Source organism: Dermacentor andersoni, chromosome 1 (genome assembly GCF_023375885.2).
Source record: "Dermacentor andersoni chromosome 1, qqDerAnde1_hic_scaffold, whole genome shotgun sequence".
NCBI classification, from domain to species: domain Eukaryota; kingdom Metazoa; phylum Arthropoda; class Arachnida; order Ixodida; family Ixodidae; genus Dermacentor; species Dermacentor andersoni.
Window position 1 is genome coordinate 234,555,292 of NC_092814.1, and position 16,178 is coordinate 234,571,469.

The following is a 16,178-nucleotide window of genomic DNA, read 5'->3' on the forward strand; positions in this document are numbered from 1 at the left end:
GACACTCCCATAAGGTTTAATGCTGCTGGGAAAAATTTTGCACATCTTTAGTGCGTGGAATATCTGCTGTAGTGATTAATGATATACTACGCTCATGGATTGAAAGGTCAATTTAGGTCTGACTTTTGCTTCCACCATCTCCATTTTGTGTGACATCAGTGTAATTTTGGCTCATACACTTGGATCAGAGTCCTATTCACCTTTAGTGACCAGATTTGTAGCGTCATAATTATGCGTATTGATGTTACACTTCAAAGTTTTCCTGTCTCGTTTCATTCAGTGAGTGTAGTACATCCCAATCAGGTACACTAGGCATGCAGGTAGCAGTTCATACAACTTCATTTGGTAAGCTTCTGTCATAGCCTCTTCTATATAAACAATGCCTGCCCAGTTGCTCTGTAATGTATAGGAGCCACTGGCCCACTGTAGCAGCACCATATTTCCAGTCATTTAACTGTGTTAATGAAGCCCAGACAACTACTGCAATGTGTTGCCGCTGCTTCTCCACTTTTGCATGGTGTGTGATGAAATAAGGTTGATGTGTGCCTGAGTGCCCTCTCAACTGTGACCAACTGCTGGAAAAGAGGTGACCTCTGTGTGACCTCTGGTTTTGTTGGGTGTCACTGGGCAGGCATTCAAAAAACACAAAAAGGCTAGGTTCCTGCATATGGCTAACTGGAGTATATTCTTTGTCATGATCATAGCAATAACATGATCATGACAAAGTTGCATTTAACAAGAGGCAGAACAAACGCCAAAACACATAGCTGTTTCACTTGGCATTATTCCCCCGATTCTAACACGTCCCCGAATCAAACGCACTCCCGCTTCCTATGTGTCGAAACTACAAAATCCTCATTGAAATGACATTAAAGCTCCGAAACAATGCAGAAAGCTAATGTGTACCCAATTTTTTAGCATGAAAAACTGGCAAGGGTCTAATACGTGTTGCACAATGGTGGCAGGATTCATAAAGTCGTTTTGGATTTTAAAGGCATCTTCGCGCAATACAGTTGTTATGCGGTAAAGCATACAAATGCCATAAAAGCGGTTTTGGTTTTGTGTCATAATTGCTCCATGCAGGCAGTTGACTGGTGATGTTTCTCGGAAAAAAAGGTCCGTATTAGAATCGGGTCAATAATGTTGTGATTATTTGTAAGCTACTGTTATCGATTGAAATCTTCCTGGGGTAGACCAAAAATACGCGTTTTCTATGTGAGATGACGTGTGTTTGATACGTTCACTGTACACTAAGCATCGTCAAGACGGGTGCTGCCGCTAGGGGAGTCACCAAATTAGGCCACCATTGGGGTCGAGTGCCTGCGTGATGATCAGCTAAGTCCGAATTATCTGGCGAAAGCTAATTTTAGGATTGAAATATTGAAGTTTCGTCCCATCGAAATGTATGGACGCTGGCTGGGGCCTTTCTTTGGTCAAGCTCAGATTAACCAATAAATCGAATTAACCAGAGTCAACTTAACGAAAGTCTGCTGTACCACAGAAACTTGTTTTCTGCAATCTTTTTTCTTCTTTAGCAATGTATGGTGTTATTTAGGATCACTTGCAGTGACGCGCAGCTTCATATATGTATAGTGACTGAGTTTTTCGATGGGCCAAGCCTGCTTAGAAAGATGAAAAGCACAACTTCGCATTTTCAGTCGATCAGTATATATATATATATATATATATCAATAATAAACAGGAAGGAACTGAGGGGCCCCATTTTTTAAATCGTAACAAGCCAACGAACAAGGACAATATAAGCTACATTACTTGTACTTACTAATTTAATTAAAGAAATGATAAATTATTGGAAATGAAAATGGTTGAAAAAACAACTTTCTGCAGGTGGGGAATGATCCCACGTCTTCGCATTACGCATGTGATGCTGTTACCAATTGAGCTACCGTGGCGCCTTTTCACATCCACTTTCAGGGGTGCTTATGTTTTACTACTAGAACTAACCCTGGGGGTGTTAGCCAGTGCCACCACGTGCAAACCTTGGCGGTGGATGTAGAACATCCTCCCTGCCGCAGGCGTCACGAGTATGTGATCTTTTTGGGTGAACACAACTGGTCAATAAACCCACACATGCCATCTGAAGGCATAACTGTTGCTGGATTCGAGACCGTCGTTATGTAAAAAAACAAGAAGAATGTGAACTGAGGGGCCCAATTTTTATTAATCACACACACGCACATACACGAACACACAAACATGCAAATTTGTATATAATTATCTACGATGCAAACTTCTGCAATCCCATGTGCCATTATTTGTGGTGAAGGTGAGGCATTCTTGTTTGTGTTAGGCTGACAGTATTATTAAATTAATAATACATAAAAAAAATACATGCTTACTGCTGCACTGTACTCCATGCAAATGCTGTTATGCTTATCTTATATTGCAGTTGCGTACCCATATGAGTTCCCTTTGTTTTTTCTTGGGTCATTCTCCATCAAGTGCACAAAGTGTATGTATTGAGCTGAGCCACCAGTTACTATCTGGGGGAAAGGAGCAATCGCTCATTGTCGTGGGCTTGTCATCTGTTCTGAAATGTAATTCGAGAATGAGGCTAGTGCTTCCAAAAACTCCTGGATAAGTTTTGTAGTTGCGCTTTGAATAACAAATGTTTGATGGCTTCATTAGTGGTGCTGTATCTTAGTGGCGCATAAAATTCTGGAAATAACCTTCCCAAACCAAGATTTTTTTTCCAAGGCAATTGAGGATGCCGAAGCTCAACACTTCATCTGTTTGGTGTGGAATGACCCCATTGGGGAATCTTGTTTCTTAGCCTTCTTTTGTGAGGATCCTAACTTTTGAATGGAAACACTGATTGATTGCCTACATGCTGAATCTCGCGTATTGTTTGTTTTTTCAGCAAATCGTGCAGGATGTGGTATCTGGAATGGGAGAAATTGGCCGCAATGCCACTGTCATGTCAAGAACTTCGGTGAGAAGTCACTTATTGCTGTTTATCTTGTGCTACATATGCAAGCTTGCATTGAACATCTAATTGCATCAACTGTAGATATTGATTAGCTGTCACAGCACAAATTGGTTGCTGTGCCCACAAAAAAAAAAAAAAAAAATTTGTTTCACGAACTGTTGTGGAGGCGGCCACTTCTGTAGCCATACTGTGATTCAACAAAGGCCACAAAGGCTTTGAAGAGGTTCTGCAAGACTTGGGCATCTATCCAACTGGGGAGTTGATCGCTTTGAGCAACCAGACACCAGAGAAGGCAAGAGAAAAATGGAAAGAATCTTAAAGTGCAAATTGGCATAATACTGCAGGTTTATGATAAGAGATGAAAGAAACACGCACTAGCACACAAACCTTTATGTAGGCAGCAGTGAGCACCATGAAATGAATGGACAGTACAGCTATATGGCACTGGCAACAAACAAAATGTTATCCATTTCTGTTTCCCTAGTGGCAGCAGTGCCCATCCTGTTTGACGTTATCGAAAAAACAGTAACTGATGGCTTAGAAAAATGGGGAAAGAATCTTTCACAGGAAACCACTACAGTAAAAGCTCGTTAATTCACTACTCGTTAATTCGAAATTTCGGATAATTCGAATTAGTTGCCGCGGAGCGTCCCACAATGTATTGAAAGCAATATGTAACACATCCCGCTAATTCACACTGAAATCCGCACCGCCACCGATAATTCGAACTCCGCATCATCGTGGATGGGGAGAGTGCTAGTGCGCGGGAGCACGCTGGGGTCGCCGCGCGGGTCGCGCAGCTTTGCTTTTTCGATCAGCGGCAAGGACGATAACACCCTCGCCGCGCGCCATGTTCTTTGCGTACGAGCGTGCGAGGGTGAGCCGGCGAACGCGGCTCAATCTCGCGTGCGCGAGAGGGGAAGGTGGGGCGGAGCGCGCCCTCTCCTGTCGCGCGCGAAGCGTGGGGGGTGAGGCGAGGGAGGGACCGGGGGCGCGGCCATGTGGCTGCCGCATCTTGAAAGCGATCTGCGACGTGGCCTAAGTGCGCGCCCTTGGGGCCTCGTCTTCAAAGCGATCTGCGATGTTTGCAGAGTACGCGTATTGCCGGTAGCTTCAAATTCGATGTGCTTTCTACGTTTCGTTCGCGTTAAAGCGAGGGCTGTACGAACGTCAATTCGCTCGCTGCTACTGCTGCATGCCCTCACTCCAGCGTTTTTCAGCGAGTTTCCGCGGTCATCGAACGAGATGCGTTCATGCTCACCTGTGCGCGCGTGACACAGTGCTTGTTAATTTAGTTAGTAAGCAAATGCTTACAAGTTTATACGGCCGATAAAACTATTATCCTTACTTCGTATAGCTATCTACTAATTTTCTATCACAATCGATGCTTCGCTTTTCGCGCGAGACGGAGACTTTTTTTTTCTCCGCCCCAGTCAGCGCTATGAACGCGCGGATGGAGCAAGAGCCATCTCGATGTCAGGCGCGTCGGACTGCGCTGGCCGCGTCCGATTACGTTGGCTGCGCCAGAGCTTCGAAGTATAGACGTTTTTCACGCCAACGTGACGTAGCGTGTGCGCGCGTGCTCACGCCACGTCAGACTATATACGCGCCTTAACAGAGCGATTTTTTTCTCTGACTTTCATTAGTTCGAATTTTGTATAATTCGAATTTTCATAGCATCCCCGCGAAATTCGAATTAACGAGCTTTTACTGTATATCGTACCTTTTTAGTCGCTACGGTATCTTGTATGTAGTATGTGTACCTTGCTACCGCAAGTATGCTCTTGCAGTAGATGCGAATAATTCATTGTTTTTCATTTTGGTGCACTGAACACCCGTGTGTGACACGATTTGGTATTGAGCAAAACGAGAGCAAGGTGAAAGCAGGAGCCAACATTTCGACAAGTGGACTTGTCTTCAACGCCTTGAAGAAGACAAGTCCACTTGTCAAAACGTTGGCTCCTGCTTTCAGCTTGTTCTCGTTTTGCTCATCGTCCTGAATTTTCATGTCCTGCCCTCCCCATGTTTTCCCACGATTCGGTATTGCGTTTGGATTGGATACAAAACAGAAACACATTTGTATGCATTATTAGGACACAGTGGCATCCTGCTTAAGTTAATTGTGAAACTTTTAACCCTTTTAGGGTCAATGACGTAAATATACGGCGCCGCGAACAAGTCCAAAAATGGTTGATGCCGTATATTTACAGCGCCGTCTGTACATTTAAAAAGCGTGCCAATTTCCAAACTTTTTCTTTTCTACCATGTGCTGCTACTATGTGGGAATACAGGGAATTTTTTTCGCACGCCTCCCTCTCTCGGTTTTCGTTGCATGGTTTGCTTTAGAGCTAGTTTGCCCCAGTGCGTCTATATACTACAGCTCGCGCATTGGCACACGAGTGGGCGGGCAGTGGTTTGGGTTTTGTCCCACGGGTGGTTTCAGCTTCTTGCACTTGCAAAACTGATGGCTATCTCATTACTAATCGCTCAAAGGGCAACCGCTTGTTTCTTGCTCGTGTAGTGGTCACAAGGGTGCGCACAGGAAGGATGCCGCCGTGCATGCGTTTCCATTGTTGTCTTTTTTTGGACACACGCGAAAACTGATTGCCTCTGGTTGGCAGTAAGGTGAAGATTAGTGGAAGTTTGTCACACATTTTGCTTTTTTGACTGCCAAACCACCACACAGTTTTCTTGAGTGCGCGCACCTACACAATTCGATTACACTATGGACGTAAATATTAGTGTAAGAGCAGGAACAGGTGAGAGTCGCGAAATACTCTTGTGTACGCATTTTCAAAGCCTTGAACTATGTGTATAATGATGCATAAAATTTTTAATTCTTATAAGTTTATTTTCTTTTTTATTGCTGTTATTCATGCATGAAGAGTACATATATACCAATGCAAAATATTTCTTTCTCACTTTACGGTCACCCTAGAAAAATTACGGTAAATTTTTTTCAAAATAAGTCCCTAAGAAGCATTGGATTCTGCAATTAAAAAAATCGACCCTGGGCGGTCGCAATTGCGAAAGAAATCGACCCTCAAAGGGTTAAACAATCCCCTTGGACTTTGAGGCACAAAAAAAGATATTGCTGTAACGAAGGGGCTTTATTTTTCCAAAGAAATTTATGTTGCACTCATGAACAGTATTTGTCTGGAAATAACTGTAAATAAACTCTGGGAAACACATTTATTGGCATATGTGTCTTTCTGCTTAATGTATGTTAAAATTCATGCTTTAGGCTTCTTTTTCACTGCGAGAAAGTTTTGATGATTAATACTATAAGTTGTCTGAGGCTTACCTGTGCTTACCTGTCTTGTTTACTTTTGATGCAGGAAGATGGTTCTTCTGTGGATGTGCACATTAACTTGGGTCAGGTCCCCATGCAGAGTGAGGCCCAGTTGCGTCTCAACCAGGCTCAAACAATGGTGCAGAAAGCAACTCGTGTAATTGCTGCTCTTGAGGTAAACGTTTCTGTTGAAAGTGTAAAAAGTTATCAATGAAATTGGGACAAAGTTGCATACAAGTAATGCTGTATTGTGTGTAGATAAGAGATGCTAGCTTTTCTTTCTTTAATGCATTGACTTTTTGTCACAAGAATTTCCAATGTGTGAATGTGTGCAATGTGCTAATTACCACTTAATATGCCTACCTTTGACTCCATGAAGCAGATTGCTCACTAAATTGGAAATTGCAGACTCTCATATTGCACAGAATTCACTTTCACTGCTGACACAGAATGAAATGGGAATGTCTTTTTGTCTAGTTTTAGTCTGTCATTAACGTGAGTGTCAAAACTTGAGTGCTCACATTTCCTTGGGGGCACTTACACTTCTGGGCAGTAACACAATTCTAGCATATTGTTAATCAAGGCTTACTGCTTGGAAAATTACTTGGAGACAACAAAAAAGAACACCCAGACTCTGGGAATCTTGAAGTACTAAAATCTTTTTGATAATTGTACTGATAATTGTGCTGATACACCCATTTAGTGAGGTAGTTGCAATGTGGCTACTTTCATGTTTAGATACTATTGAAATTCATCTTAACTGGCTCATGTCACAAAGATGCACTGTGCAGCAATTATGTGGTATGAAGTGTCAGCATGGATGTGCGAATACTGAAAGAAACACAATAAAATGGCAATATTGGTAGGTGTATGATAGTGGAATTATAGAACAACTATAGTCGGATACAACTTTAGAAAAAAGGGGAGGCCCCGCCCAGATGACCGAAGCGCGACGTCCGATTGCCTCCGCGACTAAAATAATCCCTCTAAAAAAATCGTGCTTCTAAAACGCGCTATTCTCGGTATAAATAAAGACTTGTATTTTGATGACTGGTTTAGTAGAGCTCTCATGTGCTACAGTACATGCCGGATCACGACAGAAAAATAACCCCGTGCCTTCCACAAGACAGCCCATCGTCTGCTCTTTAGCTTCATTGCAAGTGACGAAAGTAGAAAGAGCAGCTCTGCATGGCTTTTTCGCTTGTTTACATGTACACAGCAAATATACTACTCCTGTTCCGAGCTTCAAATGAATCAGTTGATATTGAACATTTATCACAAACTCAAGATGCTTGGTGTCAGCGAAAGCACAGTGTTCAAGGTGAGGAGGGAGGTCAAAGCTTCGCATATTTTGGGCGGCAAACTGTCGACGCCATCGCGAAAGTGCCCACGAAATGCGGAGAAAAGAAGACGCAGCACGAAGTATTACACGTTGTGCGCGCCGAGGTCGTGTGCACGATTTCTTTCGCCGCAACGAGATACCGACGGTCGTGAAGATCACTAACGAGTTCTCGAAGCGTATATGGTGTTATGTTTGTGCCCTGGGATTTGCCTGACGGAAGGCCAGTGCTATGGTGTGTCTACCATAGTGCTCTGGTGGTGTCGGGTTCGTATCGCTCCAGTAATGCGCATTATGGATGTTGACTTGAGAATTTCTGGAGAAGGTTGCCTCATCTGTCCAGAGCACTTTGTCAACAAAATCCCGTATTTCATCACTGTTCACAAGGATACAATTTGAGAAATCAAGCCGCCATTGAAAGTAATTGAAAGTCTCTTTCTTGCAGCTTTTGATGCAGTTACAGTCGCCGACCGTTTATTCGGACCTCACGGGGACTGCGGAAATGTCCGAATAAACAGGTGTCCGAAAAAGCAGATTAAGAAAAAAAAAATGAAATCCTTTATTTCCACGCACTTATTCGGGCTCGGCAGTAGGCTTAAAGAAATCGTGAATGCGCCGTTGCACGCTGTTCCGTTTACGCGCAATCAGATAAGCCTGAATCTCTGAGAGGGTCGTACGGCCACTATAGGCGGCTGAAAGCACAGCCACTGCTTGTACACGATCCGCATGCGACGGCAGCGTAGCACATGGTGCGTCAACTTCCGACTCGGTCATCGTCCGGCGGTGCAGCAGAAACCTGACGAATGATCTCGCCGTCGTCGAGTTCTGCGCATGTCAGTACAGCAGTGTCACCACCTGTGAAACTGTCAATGAGACGGTGTCCGGAATCGCAATGCAACCACTGCGCAAGTCTCGGCAGAACATTTTCCGCGTCGGTAGGGAGCACATCGGAAGGCGACAAATCTTAGGCCTCCCGGCACCCGCTTGCCGGCATTCCGCAGCGCAGTCTGCGCGGGCACTGTCGGCGCCATTAGAGACTTGACGCGATGTTTCCGTATGCCGCGTTGGATCGCCGAAACCTCGACACAGCGCACAAAGCAAACAACGCCGTGCTGACACCAGTCACACAAATGAAAAAACGCGGCCTGCTCGCAGCGTCGTGCGCGAAGAAACAAATCAGCTGCTGGATTGTCTTGACATGGCTCACTAAGCTGAAACCGGAACTGCTGCAGAGCCACTCTATCGAACCAGGCAGAAACGATGATGATGAGCGGGGATTTCCAGTAGCGCCACTTCGTGGGGCAGCAAGGAAGCTCCGTTCAAAACAAAAATGGCGTTCAGCAAGTCGAACCGTGCACCGGTCAGAGTCGGTGCACGGTGCTCTCGACCGAGTTGGCTCAAGGAGAGTCCGAAAAATCAGACGAGAGGTTGCAAGGTGTCCGAACTTTCGGCAGTTGTTATACATTATGGTCTATGGGGAGAATGGCGGTGCTGCGAAGCTGACCGAATAATCGGGCATGTCCGAATTTTTGGAGTCCGGAAAATCGGTCGGCGACTGTAGAGGTGATATGGATGCATTTCAGCCTTGCTAAGAACTCTTGACACTGAAGACTTTGAAATTCCGACCTCACGACTTGCATCACACACGCTGGAATGAGGGTTTGCAGTCATGAAAGCCAAAATGTCTCCTTCAGCCTTTGTCAACAAAATCCCGTATTTCATCACTGTTCACAAGGATCCAATTTGAGAAATCAAGCCGCCATTGAAAATAATTGAAAGTCTTTCTTGCAGCTTTTGATGCAGTTAGAGGTGATATGGATGCATTTCAGCCTTGCTAAGAACTCTTGACACTGAAGACATTGAAATTCCGACCTCACGACTCGCATCACACACGCTGGAATGAGGGTTTGCAGTCAAGAAAGCCAAAATGTCTCCTTCAGCCTCTTCACTGATGGTCCCCTTTCTGTACCGCATCTTCTTGAAGCTACCTGTTTCTTTCAGCGTCAAGTGACTCCTCATAATTGTGTTCACGCTAGGTCTTCCCCCACATTGCCAATTTCGGTATACAGTGAAACCTCGTTAAACCGTAGTTGGCCAGAGCTCGGAAAAAGTACGTACTAAACGGTAGTACTGTTTAACCGAATAGCATGAGATCACCCACTTAACTGTCGAAAACGGAACTCAGAGAGAGTGCGATGAAAGGGGAAAAAAACATGCAGTATTTATTCACTTCGCGTGACAAAAGTGTTATTTTCGTTTGATGCCGCGGCAGCCTAGCATGACGACCACAGCGGCCTCAAACTTACTGAAGCTGCGTGCCAGCTTTTCAGCCAGCCCCCTCTTCTCGGCAAACACTCGCATGGCAGATTCCTCGTTGGCGTTACATATTCTCCGTGCACGTGCGCAGTAGTGCTGCAGAAGTCCCGGGGCGCCTTTTTCATTGCCGGATGCCGGAGTTTAGAGTACTTTTCATTTGGAATAGAATTACGTTATCGTGCCCCTGTTCTCGTCACAACGATTGCATTCATGAGGCTGACGTAACGCGCAGCTTGTGCCACTGTCGGGCTTGAATCGCCCGTGCTGTCGCTTTCCGTGTCGTCCTCATCACTGTCGCTAGTCGACACTTCGGCAACAACACAGGCAACGATGGCGAAAAGTCGAACCTCGTAGCCGACATGTCTTCGCGGTCGCAGCAGCGCTGCCGAGCAACTTCTTAGCATTCCAAATGCCACACACTGTAGCCAGCAGCAGATCCCTGTTGCGTGCCAGCGCAGACTTCTTCGTGTCACGTTTGGCAGCACAGATGATGTATAATTTTTCTTCTATGCTGAGCACCCGGCGTCTTTTTATCCGAGCTTCGGAACGACGCGAGTCCTCGCTTGCACGACACCATAACGCTCTCTGGCATGGCCATAGAGAAAGCATGGCGTCGAAATGATGTTGATGTTGATGTGGCTTCATGCAAACGCACAGGGCGCTTGGAGGCCATGTTTCCGATCTCTGAGGCTTGTTGTTCTGCCGGGCCGCCCGATGGAGACGGCTCACCGCTGTGTTTGCGCGACGAAAAGTTGGAACGCTACATTTTAACCGATGCGTACGTAATAAGCTGGTACGGTTTATGCGGATAGAAAACACATTATGTTCAATGGCCGCTGAGTCGGGGATTTGACTTTACTACTTTTAAACCGAAACTACTGTTTAAGCGGGTACGGTTTAACAAGGTTTTACTGTACCTTGGCAGCTTTCCTCTTGTCGCCCCGTGCCGCTCCAAAGGCTAAGACCATGCTCGCCTTCTGCTCACTTGACTACGGCATGCTTTAGGCACTGCAAACAAATTCTTCGAAACGGTTGCGCGGCATGTCAGTAATAGACAGTCGAGCTCACATGCATCTAGCCGCTGGCACAACTTGGAAGAAAAGCAGCGTTGTAACAAATGATGCTCTCTCTTGCACAGGTTCCAGATGTATGATATATGTTTTGTGTGTACTTTTTCTATTCCGCATTGACTTGAACGCTGGAAAAAGAATTGTTCTTCTCGTCATATCGGAATAAATGGCTGATGATGACGCGTTCTTCGGCGGCAGGCGCGAGCGGCTGCTGACGAAACGCTTTTTCGGAGTGCCGTCACGAGCCGCTGCCGGTAATGTCAGAGCCGAGCAAAGGTTGAAGCCCTTTCTCGTAAGTGAAGGGAAGGCGGGCGCTGGCGATATTTTTACAAATCACTCATGAGAGCACTGTAATCGTGACGCATTCGGGCGCACAGAGTGCGCTGTCACGTGGTATTTTTAAACTCCGCGGGCTTTCGTTTTTCCCAAATAAAAACGGCCATGCTAAGTCTATCTCGTTGGAAGTACCTGGGTTGGGCAATATTTGTGAAGCTCCACAACTTTCCCATTGACGCCTGAACGCTTCAAGCTATACTTAAAAAGTTAATTAATTTATCTCGGCTAATTACTCAAACAAAGACGAGCAAGAAGGTGTTACTGTAAGTTTAGATAAACGCTAACAACATCCACGCGATTTCTGTTCTGAAGAACGCATAGTTTTTTTTCCATAATCTTGGTCCAAGTTAGCTGGGACACGCTCTATAGTGTTGCACCTTTTTCTCAGTAAATGGAATTCCTGTTTAAGGGCTCCTCCCCAGGCCACATAGCAAATTTGGTTATAAACTTGAAATTGTTACGTACTCTCTAAGGATCGTTATACTGCAACAATTTTTCAAATTAGTTCAATATTAGTACAGTGAAACCTCGTTAAACCGTAGTTGGCCGGAGCTCGGGAAAGGTACGTACTAAACGGTAGTACTGTTTAACCGAATACCATGAGATTGCCCACTTACCTTTCGAAAACGGAACTCAGAGACAGTGCGATGAAAGGGGAAAAAACATGCAGTATTTATTCACTTCGCGCGACAAATGCGTTATTTTCGTTCGATGCCGCGGCGGCCTAGCACGAGGACGACAGCGGCCTCAAACTTACTGAAGCTGCGTGCCAGCTTTTCAGCCAGCCTCCTCTTCTCGGCAAACACTCGCATGGCAGATTCCTCGTTGGCGTTACATATTCTCCGTGCACGTGCGCAGTAGTGCTGCAGAAGTCCCGGGGCGCCTTTTTCATTGCCGGATGCCGGAGTTTAGAGTACTTTTCATTTGGAATAGAATTACGTTATCGTGCCCCTGTTCTCGTCACAACGATTGCATTCATGAGGCTGACGTAACGCGCAGCTTGTGCCACTGTCGGGCTTGAATCGCCCGTGCTGTCGCTTTCCGTGTCGTCCTCATCACTGTCGCTAGTCGACACTTCGGCAACAACACAGGCAACGATGGCGAAAAGTCGAACCTCGTAGCCGACATGTCTTCGCGGTCGCAGCAGCGCTGCCGAGCAACTTCTTAGCATTCCAAATGCCACACACTGTAGCCAGCAGCAGATCCCTGTTGCGTGTCAGCGCCAACTTCGTGTCACGTTCGATAGCACGGACAATGTCTAATTTTTCTTCTATGCTGAACACCCGGTGTCTTTTTTATCCAAGTTTCGGGAGCGTGGCGCCCGCAAAGAGAAGGGCCCGCGGCCTTTGACTTGAAATTTCAGTTGCTACTGCAGTACGTAGCGGTGTAATACTTTGCAGGCATGATCGTTAGCGCACATTGTATGCACTGCACTTGTCAGTTCAAAATGGCCAGACCTCTGAGGGGCCCTTTAATTAGAAGATACCATATTTATTTGCATATATGAGGTTTTTTTCCCGGAGCCCTTAGCCTCGAAGTCACCTCCCACCTTATATGTGGGGCTGATTGATTGTTAGTTTCAATATATCAGCAAAATTGCCACATTTCCGGCACTTCAGATTTTAGATGGCAGCGCAAGTCATAGCACCTAATAAACCTTGGCAGGTGAGGTGGTACCATACTGTGAGTACGAAAAATTTAACAGTAAAGGCAAGGTGCAGGTTATATGCTAGTTTCGCCTTATGTGCTGCTTTACAGCAGTGCATGCTGCATGCCATGAAGCCACACATAAGGCGAAATTCACAGTTGGTTGAATTCACTAATAACCCACACCGATTATTCCCGGGGCTTTCGATTACATTCATTATTTCAGGCCATCCCCACCAAGTTTGATTAATCATTTGGCTACTCTATACCACTTTATATTAATGTGCATACTAGTTATTTTTCTCAGGTCCCCCAACTGCAGTTATCTTCTAATCGTGACCACCTTATAATTGAATAAATACAATATTTATCCAGTCCTTTGAGGCTCTACTGTACTGCAAATTTTGCTGGACACTAGGTAGATATAACCTTTGAAAAAAAAAAAAAAGTAACTTGAAGCTGCCTGTGGTGATTGTTGGTGGTATAGTGTGCAAACCAGTTTGGTCTCTAATTTACAAGCAGTCCACATTACGAAGTTTTCCACAGTATTTGCTGTTGTGACCACTTTGGAGAGGCAAAAGTTGCCTTGCAAAAAAATTAAATTTGGACTGTCAGTTCATTGGTTGTTTCTTTCCAGGTGTGATTTTTTTATTTAATCCGTAAGGCTTACTTCTCTAGACTGAAGATCTGGTAGCTAAATTTCCGGGGTATTTATGCTATTTGGGCTGTATGTTCGGCTTGCAGAACCAAGGTCAGCAGACTACACCAGCCCCTGATGTTGAAGGAATGGATCTTGGAGAACGAGTTGAAGTGGATGTCCAAATGGTTGACACCAACGGGAATGATACGGCACCAGTAACTGCACTTTTCTCCTCCATTACATTGTAGCTTTCAAAGTACCTTGTGCATAACGGCAACTCTTAAGTGGTGTTGTAATAAAAGGGACCGTAGGCATTTACAGTGCTAGTAACAGAGGGAACACCTACTTGTTATTCCTTTGAGATTAGTTTTCACAGCTAAGCTGGCTTCTTGAGCTTAAGGAGCTGTTAATTGCATAATAAATAGGCACATGTTAACCTGCCAACTTTTATATTAAGCTAAACAGTAGTCGTTGCCTGAGTGCTGATTAATTTTGCGATTAACGGGTGGGACACAAGAGAGACGAAAACTGAAGTTGCTGTTCAATTGTTTTGTAATTGAGCATAATTCAAAATCGGAATGATTTACTCACAGGTTTGAATAGTATATGCATAAATGTGTTCATTTTTCTTTCTGCACAGGAAAAGGCATATAAGTTACTTTACTCATTATGCATCTTAAGAGAAAAAGGAGCACTTGTAGCTGTCAAAGTGGGTTTTGAGAGAACAGTAGAAAGCTTTTCACATTTTCCATAAAAATGTATTAAAGATCATTACTGTAGAATTAGAAGTACTGAATGCTGGGCGAATTGGTATTCCATACTGACAAGGAGTTTAATATGAGCTGCGCTCATATTATGTTTTTTTCTCGTCTCTTGTTGTTTGCTCTATTTTCTTCAGTAGAATCTTGCTAATTGGAACTTCAAGGGACGGACCACAGAGAAATACATTCCAAGAGAAGTTTCATTTACTGAGAATACTGTGTAGAGGGTGCAGCATTATCTCATACACCCTCTTAGCACTGTTGCTACAAGTGTAAGCATCAAGAAGCAACCGCAGCAGCTATTTTTTACGAGAACAAAAGTACAAGGTGCTTTAGCACATCATTCGCAATATTTTTTCTGGAACTAGTAAGTCGCCAGCCTAAAATTCGGTCTCAATGTGAACCGCCTAAACGTCTGAATAGACCTGCCATGGCGGCTGCATGTTGATGTAGGCGAAATGCGAAAAGACCTGTTTTGTGTAGCATGTTGCAAACGGAGCAAAGTGTGGTGCGACTGCCTTGCTAATCGGGAGGTTGCGAGAGGCAGCACGTGGGTGACGTGTGGGTGCGATTCACAGCAGCCATCGCAGACAGGCCTCCGCTCATGTAGCGCTTTGTTTCAGTATATGGTATCGGTGGCGTCATCGGAGAACAGACAATGCAAGATACTCTAGCGCCATCTTGTAGCCATCGTCGCCGCAGAGCCTGTCTTGTGTGGCACTGTACTTTTCTTCTCACGCGTTCACCATACCCTCCTCCACTTTCCTCCTTGCACTCCCTCCCCTATCGCCATGTTTCATTCTCCGCTGCGCTCTGTGTTCCCTCTTTGATCCTTTGCTGTGCTGGTTTGCCCGGTTATGCCAAGGATGGTGAGGGCTGCCAATGCTAGCTGCAGGAACAGGCGTCTAAGATCTTTGCTCTAAAAAAGAAAAGGGCTTGTCAAATGTATTGCTGTGCACGCATACGCTTGCATGAGACTTGGTCAATCTATACTTCAACCATTGTTATGCTGTCGCTACAAATGCGGTCAATGCGTGAGCCAGGTCTCCATTCCCACTCAACTTGAACAGAAGTTGGCCATGCTTCAGTATTTCGTTTCAAGTCATTTTCTGATACAGTTAAACCTCGATATAACGAAGTCGGTAAAATCGGCAATTCACTTTGTTATGTCGGAATATGGTGTTGAAATTTGGCATTATATGCAAGTAAATACAGTCGCTGTTCAATTTTTCTTACACGAGAAGGGACCGCAGAATTTTCATAATTACCGGTTGGAGTACTGGTGCCACAAGTACAATCAAAAAAGGAAATTTGAATGAAAAAACTATTCCTTTTAATGAATTTGGGAGCCGGCGACAAATGATATTGCTTCATGCCACATCAACGATATCTTCACATTGGCGCTACGAATTAAGCGAAGCCAGCCAGGCTTCCACGTGTAATCCACCTAAGCGGCTGATAGCGTCACCCACACCCATGTCGCTCTCTGAAGCGCGCACACCACCCTTCCGATGCTTTGAATGTGTTGATGTGCATCATCAGTGCAAACCTCTCACTCGTGCCATGATGAGGGGTCCACTCAATGGCAGGTTTGCATTACGCGAGTCGACCACCCACCGAAGCAAAGCCTCTTCCAACTCTGGATGAGCTGCTGTTCGCAGACGCTTTCGTGACGCTCGGAACTTCTCGCTTTCGGACGTCTGAAGAATCTGTTCTTCATTTTTCACATACGGGCTCAAGGTACTTCTTTCCACGTCATACTTCTTCTTGTCGAGAGAGCCCGTCCTTCAGGGCCCGCAAAATTTCCACCTTGGTAGCCAAGTCCTT

General features: G+C 45.1%; 1 protein-coding gene across 3 annotated transcripts in view; it reads left to right on the forward strand.

Moving 5' to 3' along the window:
* LOC126547923 (large proline-rich protein BAG6) overlaps window positions 1-16,178 on the forward strand; it is a 189,055-nt gene that overhangs the window by 37,447 nt on the left and 135,430 nt on the right. For all 3 annotated transcript variants that reach the window (XM_050195980.3, XM_055063459.2, XM_050195979.3), the window contains exons 6-8: window positions 2,882-2,953; window positions 6,289-6,417; window positions 13,695-13,805. In XM_050195980.3, coding sequence (XP_050051937.1) covers window positions 2,882-2,953; window positions 6,289-6,417; window positions 13,695-13,805 — 312 coding nt within the window. The remainder of the gene's footprint in view (window positions 1-2,881; window positions 2,954-6,288; window positions 6,418-13,694; window positions 13,806-16,178) is intronic.